The 20,621-nt window shown below is 38.5% G+C and overlaps 1 protein-coding gene across 2 annotated transcripts in view; it reads left to right on the top strand.

Moving 5' to 3' along the window:
• Positions 1-20,069, top strand: part of PDZRN3 (PDZ domain containing ring finger 3) — a 253,222-nt gene extending 233,153 nt beyond the window's left edge. For both annotated transcript variants that reach the window (XM_081934747.1, XM_081934748.1), the window contains 5 exons: positions 8,382-8,480; positions 10,549-10,611; positions 14,564-14,668; positions 16,262-16,378; positions 17,336-20,069. In XM_081934747.1, the coding sequence (XP_081790873.1) occupies positions 8,382-8,480; positions 10,549-10,611; positions 14,564-14,668; positions 16,262-16,378; positions 17,336-18,880 (1,929 nt within the window). In that variant the 3' untranslated portion in view covers positions 18,881-20,069. The remainder of the gene's footprint in view (positions 1-8,381; positions 8,481-10,548; positions 10,612-14,563; positions 14,669-16,261; positions 16,379-17,335) is intronic.
• The last annotated feature ends 552 nt before the right edge of the window (positions 20,070-20,621 follow it).

Consider the following 20,621-nt stretch of genomic DNA (forward strand, 5'->3'; position numbering starts at 1 on the left):
AATTGTTCTCACTGTCAGGAAATTTCTCCTCAGTTCTAAGTTGCTTCTCTCCTTGATTAGTTTCCACCCATTGCTTCTTGTTCTACCCTCAGGTGCCTTGGAGAATAGTTTGACTCCTTCTTCTTTGACTCCCTCTTCTGGTCTTTGCTTAGATATTTTTTAGAAAATGAAAATGGTAGCTACAAGCCAGTGTTTTCTATAGAAATGTATTCACCTAATCTGAAAGGAATTTAAAACGTTGAGTTGATGGAGAAGACCATAAGAACTAGTGGTAGTTGGATGAGCAGTCCCCACAACTTACTTTTGGTACCCAGCTGTTTTGTGACTTTGTGGCGACCCCTGAGATATTGGAACACTGCTATCATGTCTCCCCTAGTTCTTCTTTTCATTAAACTAGACATACCCAGTTCCTGCAACCATTCTTCATATGTTTTCGTCTCCAGTCCCCTAATCATCTTTGTTGCTCTTCTCCATATCTTTTCTGCATCGTGTCGACCAAACTGAACGCCGTATTCCAAGCGTGGCCTTACCAAGGCATTATAAAGTGGTATTAACACTTCACGTGATCTTGATTCTATCCCTCTGTTTATGCAGCCTAGAACTGTGTTGGCTTTTTTGGCAGCTGCTGCATCAGAAAAGTGGCAGGCTGGCAGCTGAGTTGTGGCACATAAAAATTCACACCGCTGTGAGTACTAGCCTTGCATGGCTAGTACTCAAACAAAATATGTTTTGTTATTCCTAATCATGATCTCCCTAACAACATATCATGGAACACTTGTTGAGAAAGGCTACTGTGCTATATCACAGTAAATAATGCATGGTGAATAAACATGATGTGGAGTCCTTAGAATTCTCTGAATGGGTCCAGAGAACTCACCATGGCCAATTCGCCACAGCCAACTCATCACTGCTTATTCACCACAGGACAAGAGTTATATTAATATCGAAGAAATGGTGGAATGAAATCATTAAAGAAAGGACGCCAAAGGAAACAAAATTACATCTGAATGACAAAAATTAATGTTTTAATTATTTAAAATAATTAAGTTGAATTATTGGATTGTCCTCTGATGAGTTGTCCCATGGCAAGTTGGCCATGGTAAGTTGTCCCTCTGCAATATCACCGTGGTGACTTGACCAGGTTGAGTTGGCTGCAGTACGTTGTCCCATTCCTCTATACACATGGTTGTTTCCAATACTTTTCATTATTCAACTGGGTAGCATCTTCAGTGGATAGAAAGTATTACCTACCTGAGTGATGAAATGCCTGCAAGCAAACAAAGCTAAGTTCAAAGACTCTATAGTTCAACCCTAAGCTACAAATATTTTCTCCTATTGATTAAACATACATATAGAGCAAATTATTTATCAATCTGTTACATTTGTTAGTTTAAATGAGGAGGTTTTTTTGTCTTATACCATCATAGATGACATAAATGTGTATATAAGAAAATTAACCTTGAAGTGGGAGCCGTCTACCTTTCCTTAGGTAAAGGTAAAGGTTCCCCTTGCACATATGTGCCAGTCATTCCCGACTCTGGGGAGCAGTGCTCACCTCCGTTTCAAAGCTAAAGAGCCAACGCTGTTCGAAGATGTCTCCATGGTCATGTGGCTGGCATGACTAAATGCCGAAGGTGCACAGAACACTGTTACATTCCCACCAAGGGTGGTCCCTATTTTTCTACTTGCATTTTTATAATTTCGAATTGCTAGGTTGGCAGAAGCTGGGACAAGTAACGGGAGCTCACCCCATTATGTGGCACTAGGGATTCGAACTACCAAACTGCCAACATTACGATCAACAAGCTCAGCATCTTAGCCACTGAGCCACCTCATCTCTACCTTTCCTTAACATTAGTTAAATAAAGCCTGATTTGGTCTAGTGGTTAAGGCACCAGGCTAGAAACAGGAGACTGTTAAGGCACTACCTTAGTGCCTTAGGAATGAAAGTCAGCTGGGTGACTTTGAGCCAGTCATTCTCAAAGTGAGTCTATCTTCCTCTATTCTTATGGAGGATATAGGAAGAGGGAGGAATATTAGGTATGTTCATCACCTTGTGTTGTTTATAAAAATAATAAAGGCAGTAAATAAATAAATAAAAACTTACATTCCTTTTGGTATGTAACATCTAAAGTGGTGATCCAGCATCTACATTTGGCTGATATTATTTAATCATCCTTATTGAACCGCATCCTTCAATCCCTTGGCTAAAAATAATGGCGAAACTTTAGAAATATGGAAAATTCTCCCATTATACTGATGTTCAATCAACCTTTCCATAACAAAAGAAAAGAATGAGGAGAAAATGTGGAGCCATTCACAATTGCACCTATTGATTGAAAATCATTTAAATACCACCTCAAATGTCACTGACATTTACTGCTCTGTTTTTTTCAAGACAAATTACACATGTTGACAAGTAAATAACAAGAGGTTGCTTATCGTGGCAGCTGTCATCTCGACATGCCAATAAATTATTCATGCCAGTGCACTTTATTGTCTTCCCCCCAGTGAATGACATAGCAGGTTGAAATGGAGAGGTTCTTGCTTGGCAGACTATTATGTTATTAGATCTTATAATGCATTAATACCAGGAAAGAAAATGAGCATTCTTGATCTGAACACTGTGGGTGTGTTTTTCCCACATGTTGGAATGTGTAAATAGTTTTCAAGACCATTATCATGCATCTGTGCGACTTGTCTTTTCATTTCTTGCTCTTTCAAGTAATCCTCAAATAAATATCACTTAATTGCAGTTCTAAGCAGTAAGTTTATGAGCTGTGCGTTAGGGGTCTCCTGAAGTCCCGTTTGATTTGATCTGATTTATTAATTTGTATGCTACCTGAAAAAAGAAATTACATGCACTCCACCATTTAGTGATCAGTGATATTAGGATGTAGAAAAAAAGCAATGTTTCTCACTCAGTGGGACTTCTAAGTTCAATTCCACATAGAGTTAGCAAGTGCCCAGTTTCTATTGACAAAAACAAATGTGGAAAACAAGAAACCTGGAAGATAAATTGATATACTGTATGTAATTACTGTATGAAATTGCAGTATTTAAATAAATGTTGAGTTGATGGAAATGAGAAATCAGAATGAAACCATGAGGAATATTTGAATAGAATAGGATTAAATGGGGCAAACAATTAAATTAACAAGGATGTAAAAGTATGGAATCACATAATGGAAGTTATTTAAAGGTTGAAAATAGAGAGCTGTCCTCCCTGCTGTTGCATTTATACTCTCTCTTTTTGTCTATGGTTGTCCCAAAGGTGCTTTTTCAAGAGGCAACTGGTTTTTCTTTGAAAGCATTTTGCTTCTCATCCAAGAAGCTTCTTCAGCTCTGACTGGATGGTGGGGAATGGAAGGATTTAATCCTTTCCTCTTTGATTTCATGTGATTTTCTGTAGTTGTCTACTATTAAGGTTTAGGATTTCAAAGTATTCCTGATGTTCTCCTTAAAAATAGTCTATATTCTTAAGATTATATCATGGGAAATGGTTGGCTTTGTTCTTGGCTTTAGCTGGACTTATACATGAGTGATCAATTCCATAGTCAGCTATGCATTTGCTGTTATAAGTGAGTTCTCCTTATATTAATACAGTAGTCAATTCAATTTCTGTGTGCTCCATATGATAATGTCCGTATATGTAGGAATAATTCTGGTTCCTAGGAGAATGATTTCACAGTGAAGACAAAAGAAGTTGATTTCTGTTTCCTAGGTCGTAAATTGCAGATATGTTTTCCTCATTAATATTTCAAAGTTGGCATTCCATTACAAACAATAAGCAGCACAACCTGTTTTGTCAATTTGAAATTGAACTTGACCATAACTCTCCACAGCGGCCTTCTTTTCTGCATCAGTGGTTGGAGCATAAAGTTGGATAATTGTGATATTAAACTGACGTGCCCTATAAATTATCCCAAGAGAAGATGTTGGTTGCTCTCCACCTCAGTGATAAGAGGATGGCCAATGGCAAAGACATTTTTTTGGTTACGACCTCAATTATTTGGAATAGCCTCCCTTTTAAAACTAAATTGCCCCTTTCCTTTATTTAGTACCTAAATTATGAGAAATCTAATGATTATTATCATAATTAGCCTTCTTTCAGAGAACAGTTGGTAATTAATATTTTGTGTTGATCATTATTGCTGTTGTTATACTATTATTTTGGATTGAATAATAGTAGCTCCATCGAATTATAGAATTATGTTTAAATTTATTTTTAAATGTAAGAGTAACCTTTGGCAAGATGGGCAACGTATAAGTTTAATAATAAACAAAATAAACTTAAGTATTTAACTTGTGTAAATTGTTTGTGTTCTCTATACTATGGATGTTTTAGTTTTAATTGTTAATTATAATCTATTGGGAATATCTGGCAGATTCAGTGGTATGTAAATATATTAAATAAATAAATGTCTATGGAGATTCTTAAACATCCAGGTCACGTTTTGTCCCAAAGATGCTTTCCCAAAAGGCAGCTGGATTTTTTTTTCTCCTGAAAATATTTTGCTTCTCATCCAAGAAAAACTGAACTGAAGAAGCTTTTTGGATAAGAAACAAGATGTTTTCAAGGAAAAATGCAAGAAAGTCCAGTTGCTTTTGGAAAAGCACCTTTAGGATAAACAAATAAATACATATTTAAATAATAGCACATGAAATGAAGCCCTGCAGAACTCATAACTGATAAAGAGTTCTATTAATCCTTGCTCTTAAAGTTCAGAGCTTTGCAATATACAGGTGAAACTCAAAAAATTAGAATATTGTGCAAAAGTTCATTTATTTCAGTAATGCAACTTAAAAGGTGAAACCAATATATGAGATAGACTCATTACATGCAAAGCAAGATAGTTCAAGCAGTGATTTGTCATAATTGTCATGATTATGGTTTATAGCTCATGAAAACCCCAAATCCACAATCTCAGAAAATTAGAATATTACATGCAATCAATAAAACATAGAACAATATCAGACCTCTGAAAAGTATAAACATGCATATGTACTCAGTACTTGGTTTGGGCCCCTTTTGCAGCAATTACTGCCTCAATGCGACATGGCATGGAAGCTATCAGAATGTGGCACTGCAGAGGGGTTATGGAAGACCAGGATGCTTCAATAGCGGCCTTCAGCTCTTCTGCATTGTTCGGTCTCATGTCTCTCATCTTTCTCTTGGCAATGCCCCATAGATTCTCGATGGGGTTCAGGTCAGGGGAGTTTGCTGGCCAATCAAGCACAGTAATCCCATGGTCATTGAACCAGGTTTTGGTGCTTTTGGCAGTGTGGGCAGGTGTCAAGTCCTGCTAGAAAATGAAGTCAGCATCCCCATAAAGCTCGTCTGCGGAAGGAAGCATGAAGTGCTCCAAAATCTCCTGGTAGATAGCTGCATTGACCCTGGACTTAATGAAGCACAGTGGACCAACATCAGCAGATGACATGGCTCCCCAAATCAACACAGACTGTAGACACTTCACACTGGACTTCAAGCATCTTGCAGTGTGTGTCTCTCCATTGTTCTCCATACTCTGGGTGCTTGGTTTCCAAATGAGATGCAAAATTTGCTCTCATCAGGAAAGAGGACTTTGAACCACTGACCAACACACCAGGTCTGTTTTTCTTTAGCCCAGGTAAGATGCTTCTCATGTTGTTTGTTGTTCAGGAGCGGCTTGACAAGAGGAATACGACATTTGAATCCCATGTCCAGGATCCGTCTGTGTGTGATGGCTCTTGATGCACTGACTCTATCCTCAGTCCACTCCTTGTGAAAGTCCCCAACCTTTTGAATGGCCTTTTCCTGACAATCCTCTCCAGGCTGCGGTCATCCCTGCTGCTTGTGCACCTTTTTCTTCCACACTTTTCCCTTCCACATAACTTTCTATTAATGTGCTTTGATACAGCACTTTGGGAACATCCAACTTCTTTTGCAATTACCGTTTGTGGCTTTCCCTCCTTATGGAAGGTGTCAATTATGGTTTTCTGCACAACTGTCAGGTCAGCAGTCTTTCCTATGATTGTGATTCCTACTGAACCAGACTGAGAGACCATTTAAAGGCTCAGGAACCCTTTGCAGGTGTTATGACTTAATTAGCTGATTAGAATGGGACACTTTGAGCCTAGAATATTGCACCTTTTCACAATATTCTAATTTTCTGAGATTGTGGATTTGGGATTTTCATGAGCTGTAAACCATAATCATCACAATCAATGCAAATCACAGCTTGAACTATCTTGCTTTGCATGTAATGAATCTATCTCATATATTAGTTTCACCTTTTAAGTTGTATTACTGAAATAAATGAACTTTTGCACGATATTCTAATTTTTCGAGTTTCACCTGTAACTAAAGAAGGGATGACATGATAGCAGTGTTGCAATATTTGAGGGGCTACCTCAAAGAATAGGGGTCAAAAGTACCAGAAAGTACCTAGAATGAAGGAGAAATTTCCTAACAGTTAACAATTAATCAAGCTTGCCTCCAGAAGTTGTGTGTGCTATATCACTGGACGCTTTTAAGAAGAGACTGGACTTATCTGGAATGGAATAGGGTCTCCTACTTGAACAGGGGGTTGGACTAGAAGAACTCCAAGGTCCCTTCCCACTCTATGATAATGATTACCCAAACATACACCAGCAATGATTCATGGTCCCCAGTGAGAAAGTGCACACACAGATGCCCACATGTTATTTGGTTACACAGAATAAAAAAGATATGCTTCTTATGGTCATGTCTACTAAATGGGTTGGAAAGAATTGTAGAAGTTGTGTTCTACAACTTTCCCTACATTGTTCATTCTTCCAGTGGAACATAATGCTCAAAATAGACTTCGAAAAGAGAAGTCAAGGTTCTGTTGGCCTACATATTAGAAGACACAACAGAACCAGAACAAATCTGGATGAGGAAAGAAGTCAGCAAAAGAAAAATAGAGGTTGAAAATGGAGTAGCTCTGGTTTGGAGCTCTGGAGGGGGGGGAAAATCCAGGAAAATGTTCTCAAAGCATTCCTATAGGAAAGGAAAGGGTTCAGAATGCTACTAGCTTCTTTTCTCCTCCAAATCATAAAACCCAGCAGAGTCTGTACCAGTGGTGAGATTCAAAAAAAATCTTACTACCAGTTTGTGGGCATGGCTTGGTGGGTGTGTCATGGCTTGGTGGGTGTGGCTTGGCTTGGCTTGGCTTGGCTTGGCTTGGCTTGGTGGACGTGGCATGGGAAGGATACTATAAAATCTCCATTCTCTCCCCATTCCAGGGGAAGGATACTGCAAAATCCCCATTTCCTCCCAATCAGCTGGGACCAGAAGACAGAGAATAGATGAGGGCGGGGCCAGTCAGAGGTGGTATTTACCAGTTCTCCGAACTACTCAAAATTTCCACTACCAGTTCCCTAGAACTGGTCAGAACCTGCTGAATACCACCTCTGGTATGTATGGCATATCTATAGTCCCAGTGAAGATATGCTCTCAAACACTATGCAGGGGAAAATAATAAACTTACATTGACACAAATCTTCAAAAAAATTTCTACAACTATTTTTTGTTGTTAAATGAAAAAACCCCACATATTATCTATCTTGTACATCATCTGTTCAGCACATTTTCTGTGAAGCATCCTATCTTTTTTTTCCAACAGGCTGTTATTTTGTGATTTTTTTGGAATCCAAACTATGCAAAAATAGGAAATTGTGCAGAGCGGTAGCCCAAGTTATTATTGCATTTCAAAGTTAACCCAGAGAATACCATATTCTTAGGAGTTGCTATGAAATTATTTAATAATGGGCTTGGTTTATGGCTCATACTTTCACTAGGGTATTTAAATGATGTTGGATGATTTGGGGATTAAAGTCTTTGGATCACAATCTGCCAGAGTTATAATTCATACATCATCAAAGAAATATACTAATAAGATGCATCCCTAGGAAAAATGCATTTAGCATAAATTATTCATTCAATAATTTAATTATGCTCATGAAATCTTTATTAAAGCCAAAAGATTTACATGTTCCGAAGAGAAACCAGTTCCAATTTTTATGTCAGTGGATCTTCTCTATACACACAGTGGCAGCACTAAAATTAGAAGTTTTAGAAACTCTCTTGTCTTTTAGCTGAACTCTTAGATTTTCAGGGGTTGGTTGACACACCATAAGAGACAGACCATTTTTCTTCCAGATGATCAATAAAAGAGTGTATTTTCAAAATGACTTAATATTGATGAAGGTTCACAATTGCTTTCAGTATTGACTGTATGTCCATAATCACTTCTAAGACAGTAAATTAATTTAATGCAGTCATTTTAAGCATTGAAAAAGAAACAATAAGCAAAATGTTGTTACTTAGCCTGAAGAACAAAACTGACATTTTACCTTGTTTTGTCCTTTTGCTCTAGGAAGTGGATCTACATAGAGTGAACAGCCAGGACAAATTTGGACTTACTGTTTGCTACAGAACTGATGATGAAGATGATATTGGTATTTATATCAGTGAGGTGAGATGAAATTTCCTTAAACAGCATGAGTCTTTTGACTGTAGCAGCAATAGTGTTTTCTTTTGTTATATCAGTTTCATTTCTTTATGTAACCCTGAAGGAGAATTGGTATATTATTTTTAAAAATAATCTGGTGCACTAGCGTTTATACTCCCCATTCGTAGATGAGTTTTAATTAAAGTTCCACATTTACTTTTAGAAGGAAATCCACAAAAGTCCTAGCTGAAGGCTCAAGTATCCATTAAAGTCTTCATTACAAGACCTATTTGTTGTTATTCTTTGGTCAGGAATTAAATAGGCAAGTTGTGCCTTATCAGAGTTGATTTCTATTGTGGGATGTTTTCTTTATAGGCTTCCTAAAGTTGTTTCCAAAATCGCCAACATGGATATGGGTGTGTTTTTTTATTGCTGCTTATATTCTGTCATTTCCTTTTGATTTTATTAACTTTAATTATGGAAATAAATAATTGATTTGTTCTTGTTGAACACACCAGATTCCTGCACCTGTGAGACCCACTCATGAATTGCTTGATTCCTTGATGACTTTGTAATTGAATGTGTCAACTGTCACAACTAAAAGTATTTTTTGTTTCAAGTGAGATGGGTTAATATGAAAATAATGAGATTAACTAAGTTAGGCCCTATTGATTTCAGAATGCCACAATTAATTTGTAATGGTTGCCCGTTAGTCTGTTGCACAAAAACAGATCCAGAGTCTTGTGGGACCTTATCCAGTAATAAACATTTCTCTAAATCCCACCTCATGAAATGCATGAAATGTCATTCTAAGTTAACATGTTTGCATAGTAGCATTGGGATGGCTGTGCAATTTTAAGCATTGAAGTCTAATGAAATACAAGCATATAATATATTTACTTAGATGTAGGAGCACATAACGTTTACATATTGGTTTTTCTGTTTGCAAAAATCCAGGAAGCATGGATGAAGTGTGGTTGAAATTTTCAGTTGCTTTGTAAGGAGATGTTTTAATTAGAATATTATTGTTAGAGTACCCTAACAACACTTTAGTTTTGTTAGAAGTATTAACAAAAATAGATACATTAAGCACTGCTGACACTGAATGCAACTATTTTACAAATAAGTTGAATAAACAAAAATGTGCCAACAAATCAATATATTTTCCAAGTGCCTGAAAGCCCCATCTCTCTCTTTCTCTCCCTCTCTCTCCCCCTACCTATCTCCCTACCTCCTTACCTCTCCATGTATATGTGTTTGTTTTAAATATGAATGGCTTATTTATAACAACACTCAAGACCTATAGAAACAGTGTTTTTCTATTTCTAATAATAATGCAGCTTGACAACATAAAACTGTGAAACATATTCAGAAGAAAAATATCAATTCCTTCTTAGGAGAAAGAGTTAAAATGAAACAAAAATGGTTGATGGAAGAGAAGAATTTTCATTGCCAAATGAAAACTGGCCTTTATATTCCTTAAGGCCAAGAAAGAGAGGATTGTTTGAATGCTGGGGGAGGGGGGGATTTGTTGTTTTCCCTTGAAGGGACAATTGAGAAGGTCCAACAGGACAGAAATAGTATTCCCTTCTAGATTTTATCAGGCAGGTAGATGTTGCTGGGAGAAGAATCCAGTGCACAAATGCCACAGAAGTCTTGTCCCACAGTTGTGAATGTTGCTCTATAAGGATTCCCAATATAGAGAAGATAGTAAACTTGTGCACCTGAATGCTTTCCTGACCTTCTTTAGATGTTCATATGAAACATATGTTCTTTCTGCAATACTCAAATGTGGAAAAAAATGTGGGCTATACTTTAGCTGTTTGCCTAAATAAGCAAATGCCTACTTAAGATACAGTGTGTGATTAAATAGGAGTGTATCACCTGGTCTATAACATCCATGATTAAATTCTACCTACTAAGGTAGACTTATAAACCAATACAGTCTTGGAAATCAAAAATTGCTGCACTTAAAATTTATTAAACCTAGTTTTAAAACTACATTACCCTGAGGCAGGGGAATAAATATTTGTTAATTGTTAAAAATTGGGATGAGAATACAGTTGAATAGCTGCTTTCTGTTCTTTTATAGATTGATCCCAACAGCATTGCTGCAAAGGATGGCCGTATCAGAGAGGGCGATCGTATAATTCAGGTGAGCTCTCAAAATATTTATTCATTTATTGCTTATAGTTATATTTATCTTTCCTACAGGAGCTGAAAGCAATATGTATAGTATTCCTTTCTCCAATACTGCCCACAGAAGTAAACCTATTGAGAGAGACGCACTAGGTCAAAATTACGCAATGTGATACCCTAACTAACTTTCTAATCCAAGCATCTTCTTTATTAGGTGAAACCGTACATTAACTTTTGTATTTATTTATGTATCAAATTTAAATATGAGGCCATATCACAGATATGACTCTGATCTGGGTGGTGTATAGAAAACATGTCAGGGTTTCAAGTAACACCCCCAACGAAAGAAGCTCAAAGTTCCACAAAGTTCTGGGATTCTACTTCCTGTTTCTGTGGACGACGGACATGCTGTCCGCCACTTGCCGTCCCGGTGGGCCCCCCTGGTCAAGGGGGGGGCACAAGATGCCCTGTAGGGGCATCTTGCCGAGGGGGCGGCTCGCTGGAGCCCCCTGGAGCAGCAGCAGTTGCAGGGGGGCTGCTGGCTTTGCCCTAGGCACTGGGAGGCTTTGGGGGGGGGTGCTCGCCAAGCGCACTTTCGTCCGGAGGAGATCGGAAGAAAATGCTTTACTTGAAGGCAACAGCAGAAATGCGGTGAGGAGGGAACCCTCCCCGGGGTCTTTTTTCTACTCCCTTTGAACAATTAGCTAAATGGATTAGCAGTATTCTTAAGACTCTTTGATCTCCATGAAGTGCTAAGATTGGAGAGGGGGGGGAGAAACGGAAAAGCGGCTTTAAACTATCTCTCTTACAAAGAGAGAATTGGGGAGAAAAAAATCCTTTGACATTCACTTCTTTCAAGCAACTAATGATCTTCTTTAACAATTGCGGAAGAAAGAAAGTGTGTTACGAATAAACTTTCTAAATGACTGTTCTCCGTTCCCTGGGGAAGGCTGAGCCAAAATGGCGTTTCATCCCGTGCTCGTGTTGTTGTTACAAATGAACTGCCGTCATTGAAAAATCTCTTGGGCTGGAATTATAAAACCTGGGTGAACCCTAGAGGAATCTCTTTATATAATCCCTTGGATTGGGGAAGATTGAATATAATCAGAGGGGAGCTGTTTTGAAGATCGATATCCCACACTAGACTTTGCCTGCCTCCTGGTCCCGCCCGGCGGTGCATCCATACAGACGCCATTTCTTTTCCTGCTTTGAATTATAACTTTTCTTGAACTTTGAAATGCCTCCAAAAAAGCCCCCACCCAAGCCAGCGTCGGCTCCAGTGTCTGCTGCTTCAAGTCCGGTTCTCTCACAAACGCAATTAACTTCCTTTTTGCAACCAAAAGCCCCTGAGAAGGAACAACCGTCTCAAGACACATTTCATCAAATGTTTCAGACACTCTTAAAGGGACAGGATGAAATAAAAAAGCAGTTGGCGGACTTAAAGGAAGAACTTAGACAGAATCAACAACAGACTGTACAAAATAGTCAAAAAATAAATGCTTTGGAGGAGAATGCTGTAGGGGTGGGGGAAGAGATGAAGGCTTTACAAAAAAAAGTGTTGGGTTTGAGAGCTATTTGGAAAAAATGGAATTTGAAAGGATGTCTCTTTTTCTTAGGTTTCAAAATATACCTGAAACAGAGGGTGAGGACCTAAGAGAGATTATGATAACAATGTTAGCAGACTATACCAAAAGGGATAGGCAACAGCTGGTGTGGGATATTGACCTGATATATAGAATCAACTCAGCATATGCCAGAATACACAATGTTCCAAGGGAGGTTCATGTTAATTTTTTCAGAAAAACTACAAGAGATGAGATTCTAGGAGTTCAAAGGGGGGAACCTCTAAGATATAAGGACAAAGAAATAACCATTTTGAAACAGATACCAAAAAGAATAAGAGATAAGAGGAAGAAATTCCTCTTTATAACTAAAAAGTTATATGAAAAAAATATCTGGTTTCGGTGGTTAATTCCAGAAGGCCTGTTGATCTTTTGGGAGGGGGCCAGAGTGAGAATTAATACAGTGGTGGAAGCAGAAGCCTTCATGGAAAAACACAAAGACCTCCTAGGTGAAACAAGAGACGGCGCACAAGACACGAAAGGGGGGGGGAGCCTTGGCTCAGCCAACAGACAGGGGAGAAGAGACAGTAATGAAACTTAGGTCACAGAAATGAATTAAAAACATATTGCAATTGCTAATATAATGAAATGTAGAAGTGATATAAAATATGGTTGAAGATGCTAAAGAATTGAGTAAAATAACTGCTAATATAAATGTAACAATGATATTATGATATATATAAAACATGAAAGAGATGTAAGATTCCGGGGAAGTACCACCTTCCGTATGATGTAGCTGTCAAAATTTTTACTCCCACATTTATGTACCCTTTTCCCCAAAATACTTGAAAAAAAAAACCAATAAAACTTTTGTTTGAAAAAAAAAAGTTCCACAAAGTTCCATTTTATTAGAGATGTCATATTGGCACATCTGGCAAAACCCAAACCTGAAAGCTTTCAGGTTTTCCCCACCCAAATGAAAGTCCAAGTCCTTGCCCAGCATCTACATGTCCATCATATAGCCCAATCAGGCATTATCTCAACTGGAGATGCTTCCCATTCATACCCCTCCAGGTGCAAGGCAAGATGTCCTTGACTGTCTGAGAAAGGAATGTTATTTTGAATATACGTATATCTCCCATACTCTATATAATCCCCCCTCCCATTTTCCCACAGCATTGAATGTGGTAGGCCAGAAGGCCCAAAGCAAAATATGGCTTCCAGGTCTGACAAAACAATCACATATAAAGAAACAGTGTAAACAATTTTAAAACAGATAAAAAATAAGGTGATGGGACAATGGACCAGCATCCTACAGACAATGCGACCAGTGTGAAGATATTTTGTTTTCTTGGGATTCCAAATCCTGCTGGAAGAAGAACTAAGTTTTGAGGGATTATAGAGTCATTTACATTCTGATTTTGTATACCACTAAAGTACACCACTAAAGTCATTTGAGATAAACAGCACTTCTGGCAACTTCATTGGCCTGTGCATGAAATTTTCTTGGCAGAAGTGGTTTGCCGTTGCTGCCTTCTGAGATTTTTTTTTTCAGCTTCCCCAGTCTAGATTTCATCAATTATATTTTGAAAGTTGCCCCTGGAGAAATCCCACCAAAACAGTCTCCTGGTGAAAGGGCAGCTGCGAACCGTTTTAGGCCAAATACAGTTGTATTTACTCTCATAGATCAACCATGAAAGGCAAAGTGTTACTTGACAGCATTATGTTTGTGAAAAACTACCTCAGGGGATAATCCAACAGTCTTTTAACACTGGTGTAATGTTATTGAATTTGCCATCATATAGCACTTTTATCAGGCATAGAGATTTATAATCCTTATTTTATTCAGCCTCACAACAGTCCCTTGAATCCCAAATGTCACATTACTTTTTGATGCAATAAAGTTTATGTGGCAAGATGTATTTATCTTTCCAGCACAAAGTTTTAAAACTAGATTTTTTTCTTGACATGGAAAATTAGCTCGTTTCATGTTAAGATGCTCCTAAAATAAAAACTGGGGGGGGGGGGTATTCCCTCCACCCACAAAAAAGCATTAAACACTGTAGCTGCTTGATTCTTTTGGAGAACCAAGGAAGAATATAGAAAGTGGATGTGAGGTAAATTCTTTCCATTTTAGAGATTCAGGAAGAAGATGAAAAGCAATACTTAATCAGTGGTTTGGGGGAATGCAGAATTGAGCTCAGATAGTTCCATTTATTTCATGAAGATGCAGGTTGTTCTGATAAATTAAAGGCCTTAGGCTGTATAAATGTCTACAATCAGAGTAATATATCTGTCAAAAATATCCATATAGCAGTAGGTTTTTCTAGAAACATGCTTTGCTGCACTTTCTAAGTGATTGGAGAAGGTGACAGAAGGTTTTTTATTATTATTTTCTCTTATCAGATTAATGGAATTGAGATACAGAATCGAGAAGAAGCTGTAGCTCTTTTGACCAGTGAAGAAAGCAAGAATGTTTCCTTACTCATAGCAAGACCAGAAATTCTCCAGGTATTCTGCAATATTTCAGTTACTGATGTGATGTTATCTATGTTTTACAGTAAAAAAAAAATCTTCTGATGATGGAAGTTGATGAAGATATTAAAAGAATATTGTTGAATGTATCAATATATTGCCAATTACTGTACAGATAGATGTGTGTGTGGATCCTTGGAAAAGCTGGATGGCAATATTCCAAGGGACAGTCAAACTGGAAAAGGTGGACACTAAGAGCCAACACCAAGTTGAAATCCTCAATTAATAAATTAATCAATCAAACAATATATATGAGACATTTGAGTATTACCCATCTGATAGAATAGCCAAGATAGAAACTTGTGCGACAAAGAAATGATTTGCAGAAATGGCAACACATAGTTAAAGACATATAAAGTGAAATGATTTTTAAAGATCCTGTGGCTGGGAAATGAAACACTAAAGAGTTAATGCAAAAAAATGTGAAGGCATGAAGAATTTTTATTATTATTTGCACAATAAGTAGACAGGGAGAAGCAAAGTTATGTGACAATAGAGTTAATATTTTACATCTGCTGTAGCTCTTTTTGTCTCAGGGGGATCGATAGGCAGTTGTTGATCTCATCAAGACATGATAATGATGTTTATTTATTAATTACTTATTAAATTTATATGCCAGCCATCTCACTGCAAAATAACTCTGGGCGACTTACAATTAAAATCATAAATGTAAAATGTTTAAAACTTTTAAAACATTAGGTACAGAAATATGAAGCAAAAGGCAAGATTTGATACAGCAGTGACATCTTCTCTGCCAGGTACCTCCAACATGTGCCCCCATAAGGATCCCAAGCCAACTGGCACACCTAAGTTTTAATGCCCTGCCAGAAGGCCGAAAAGGTGGGGCAGATCTTATCTCAGGCAGCAAGATGTTCCAAGAGCAAGGGCCATGGGAGAAAAGGCTCTTTTTCTAGACCCCACCAGTCAAAACTCTTTGACCAACAGGGGCCTGTAGCATGACCCTTCTGGGGGACCAAATAGGGTGGGCTGATATCATTGGGGTGGGGCAGTATAGCCTATGATTTTGAAAGGTATGATTTTGTACATGGCCAGAAGCTTCTTCTACCACCTCCAAAGGCTTACTGAACATAGTTTGCAAAAGCATATTCACCGAACTGATGCAGTCCTATCTCAGTCCCAGTTGGTAGTAACACTACATTATTGCTGCACATGTCCATGTCAGAAACCATGTGAGTGTATTTTTTTTTTGTACCAGTAATACATTTATTTCTAGGAATTAATGGGATTCTGAAATTTGAGAGGGGTGCTTAGTGAAGAATTATTTACTATTCTAAACCGGGATGACAGCAGTACATAGCTTACATTCTGCACTTGGGATTCACATCATGGAAGAAACCTAGCAGGACTTCTGTAGCAAGATAATAATGCATAAAGTTTCCCAAAGGGCCATTGCTAAATTTTAATGTAGTACAGCTAGGTAATGTAGATGAGCACTGCCCTCTACAGTTAGATATGATTGGGCAGGGGAAACTTTTACCTTTTTTTTAAATTTATACTATTTTAAAAATTATGTGCCTAATAACCCTGTTCGGTTTATTTTCTTTACAGCTAGACGAGGGATGGATGGATGATGACAGAAATGATTATCTGGATGACTTACATATGGATATGCTGGAGGAACAGCATCACCAAGCAATGCAGTTTACTGCCAATATGCTACAGCAGGTAAAAAAAAACACATGTGTTAGGCCAAATGGCTGATGAAGAGATTGAAAATATAGAGAGAAAATATGGAGGCTAACTTGTGGGAACTTACTCAAACTTCAGGCTGCAGGTATAGAGCATGTCTTATACGGTCCATGTAACCTGTCACAAAACAGCTGGGTACCAAAAGTAAGTTGTGGGGACTGCTCATCCAACTACCACTAGTTCTTATGGTCTTCTCCATCAACTCAGCGTTTTAAATTCCTTTCAGATTAGGTGAATACATTTCTATAGAAAACACTGGCTTGTAGCTACCATTTTCATTTTCTAAAAAATATCTAAGCAAAGACCAGAAGAGGGAGTCAAAGAAGAAGGAGTCAAACTATTCTCCAAGGCACCTGAGGGTAGAACAAGAAGCAATGGGTGGAAACTAATCAAGGAGTGAAGCAACTTAGAACTGAGGAGAAGTTTCCTGACAGTGAGAACAATTAATCAGTGGAACAGCTTGCCTCCAGGAGTTGTGAATGCCCCAACACTGGAAGTCTTTAAGAAGATGTTGGATAGCCATTTGTCTGAAATGGTATAGGGTTTCCTGCCTAGGCAGGGGGTTAGACTAGAAGACCTCCAAGGTCCCTTCCAATTCTACTATTGTATAAAATACTGTGATAAAGGTAAAGTCTATGATACAAGCTAAACCTTGGCACTGGGTTTGAGATTGCATTTGTAAAATGAGCAAGTTCTGTTATGTCTTATACTAAAATTTAATTTAATTTTTCACTGCCCAAGAATTGTCTTTTTGTAGTTGCCATTCCACTATTGGAAGGTAGGCCAAATCAATTTTCCCTACCAGAAGATCTTAATAAACAGTGGCCCATTCCATACACAACGATTAGGCTAAAATAAAAAAAGAAACCCATAGTTTGCGTATTAGTTTTTTAAAAAGAAAATAAACTTCCCTGTTCTTAATTTTCTTTTTAGAAAAAGAAAAATGAAGAGGATGGTGGTACCACAGATACTGCAACCATTTTATCCAACCAACACGAAAAAGACAGTGGCGTAGGGCGTACAGACGACAGCACTCGGAATGATGAGAGCTCCGAGCAAGAAAACAATGCCGATGATCACGTTACTTCCTCAAACACTTTGGCAAGCCAGAAGAAACTCGCTTACAGCCAGGACACGCTGGGCAGTGGTGACATGCAGTTCAGCAATGAGTCATTTATTTCAGCTGATTGCACAGATGCAGACTTCCTTGGCATCTCAGTGGATGAGTGTGAAAGGTTTCGTGAACTGCTGGAGCTGAAATGCCAGGTCAAATCCACAAACCCATACAGCCTGTACTGCCACAACAGTACTCTGGATATGAGTAAAAGTGACCATGAGAGTGTGGATAGGGAACTGGAGATGCTGAATGAGGAGCTGCGTAATATTGAGCTGGAGTGTCTTAATATTGTCCGAGCCCACAAGATGCAGCAATTGAAGGAACAGTTTCGAGAGCCATGGATGCTCCATAACAGTGGCTTCCGCAACTACAATACCAGCATTGATGTCCGCCGACACGAGCTCTCGGATATTACTGAGCTCCCAGAAAAATCAGATAAGGACAGCTCCAGTGCATACAACACTGGTGAAAGTTGCCGAAGCACACCACTCACGTTGGACATCTCCCCCAACAACTCTCTATGTAGGACAGCAGACCCTCTCACTTTGCAAGGCAGGGAGGGGGCAGAAGGCCCTCTGAAATTGTTGTTGCCTAGTTCAGAAGATCAGGAATCCAGCCTGGCTCAATCGCCTCCTCCTAAAGAGGCTGACCTTAGCCAGCCATCAGAAATCAAGGACAGGAAAATTAACGAAGAAAGCAAAAGCTCAGTTCCAGCTCCCAAAGCCGGTGGCTCCTCTTTGTCTTCATATCAGCATTCTCCGTACAAGCATGCCCATATTCCAGCCCATGCCCAGCACTACCAGAGCTATATGCAGCTGATCCAACAGAAGTCCGCAGTGGAATATGCGCAGAGCCAGATGAGTTTGGTGAGCATGTGTAAAGACTGGAACTCTTCAAACCAGAGTGAACCCAGGATGGAATGGAAAGTCAAGGTCAGAAGTGATGGTACTCGCTACATCACCAAGAGGCCAGTCAGGGACCGGCTGCTAAGAGAGCGTGCTATAAAGATCAGAGAGGAGCGCAGCGGAATGACAACAGATGATGATGCCATCAGCGAAATGAAGATGGGTCGTTACTGGAGCAAGGAGGAACGGAAGCAACATATTGTGAAGGCCAAGGAGCAGAGAAAGCGGCGGGAGTTTATGATGCAAAGTCGGTTGGAATGCTTAAAGGAACAACAAGGGACTGAGGACAAGAAGGAAATGAATATCATAGAACTGAGCCACAAAAAAATGATGAAGAAAAGAAACAAAAAGATATTTGACAATTGGATGACAATTCAAGAACTCCTAACCCATGGCACAAAATCACCTGATGGGACAAAAGTTTACAACTCCTTCCTCTCAGTGACTACCGTATAATTTTTCTGTGCCAAAGCTAAAATACGTAAAACCCTTCCGTTGGGGTAGAGATTCTTGCCTCGTTCAATGTGGCAACCCTTGTTTTTGTTTCCTTGTTTGTATATAAGACACGTTCATCGGATCTACCATCCAAATGGAGAATTTGGGTTTCTCAAGCATTTTCAAAGAGCAGAGAGACATCATCCATCCCAAATCTTTGAAGGCAATACTGAAGAGGCTGAGCTTATTTGGAATACCAATAGTACCTTTTTTTGTAACTTGTTATCCTTTTGCATAAAGTGTTTTAAAATAACAGGAAAACATATTAATCATACTTAACACAGGTAATATCTTTTTATTCATATATTCCTATTTTAAAAAAAGGTTACACATGCAGAAACGCAATGACAACCTCAAATATGTATTTTTAACAAGGCAGTATTTTGCAATATATCTTTGCTAGTAGGTCCCTTTTCTGCAGAGGTTGCTGTTTTAATCAATATTTTTAGCTGAACTAGCAAACCCTTCATAGAATCATTTCGCAGTAACATATCACACCGGCTGTGTCTTTGGAGTTGTGCTGGCTTGCCTGTCCATCATGGTACCTATGATAGGTAAACTAAAAACAGCTGGCAGATAGAATAAATCCTGATGTACTCCCTAGATTTGAAGCCTAATTGGAATAACTTGAATTGCGCTGGCTGGGCTGGTAGTATTAAAATCTCACTGTGCTTACTATAAATACTTGGGTAACTATAGTCCTGTTTCAACAAAGTAGCCAGATATAGGTCATTGGATTAAATTACAGGGACTATGGAGGAAGCTTTCCATAAAAGTGTATGGGGACAGGCAATACCTAGGCACTGAAAATATTATGCATATGACTCTTTAGGACTCTAGCTAACAGCTGCACTCTTTCAGCTTCTCTCTCTCTGGTTTCTGAAGGAAGAAAGTAGGTATCACTTGAAAGAGCAGAAGGCAACTACTACACGCTGCAGCTCTGAAAGGTTTTGAAGTTTGCCAAGGCTGTGGCCTGTTGAACGAATGTGCATGTGTGTCTAATGGTGTTACAAAACCAATTGTGTAATTTGAAATGCCAATTGTAGTAGCTGTCAGCTTTGTAGATTGGAATGTATTGAAATTGAGAGCAGTTTTCATGGGAAACATGACTAGTTATTAACAAGTAAAATGAAGTTAAAATAAATTATTGTTTTATATTTCAACTCAATTGTAGTAGGCTTTATTTCGTCTGTTTTAATCCATTGTTCCCAACACTGACACTGCAGAGCCTTGCACTGTTTTATACAGCAATATTGAGATTTCTCTAGCTGTAATCGTTGAATGCTCATTCTTAGGATTGCAAAAACAGTGTGCAAGCATGTACCTACTTGGGAATAAAGATTGAGTTTAGAAATAATTGGTAGATAGATTAACAGAGTTGAAAGGGACCTTGTACGTCACCTAGTCCAACCCCCCACCCACCCAAGCTGGAGACTTTACACCATTTTTGACAGGTGGCAATCCAGTCTCTTCTTGAAAGCCTCCAGTGATGAAGCTCTCACAACTTCTGAAGGCAAGCTGTTCCATTGGTTGATTGTTCTTGCTGTCAGAGAATTCCTCCTTATTTCTCTAGAGGTTGAATCTCTACTTGATCTGTGTCACAATCTACCTTGCAGTTTCTCAGAAGCTTCTTTCTCTGAAAATAAAATTCTTTTGTTGATCATGTTCTCAAAATGATTATTTTTCTTTCAATTTTCTCTTG

This window comes from Natrix helvetica (genome assembly GCF_964273705.1).
Source record: "Natrix helvetica genome assembly, chromosome: 1".
Classification (NCBI taxonomy): Eukaryota; Metazoa; Chordata; class Lepidosauria; order Squamata; family Natricidae; genus Natrix; species Natrix helvetica.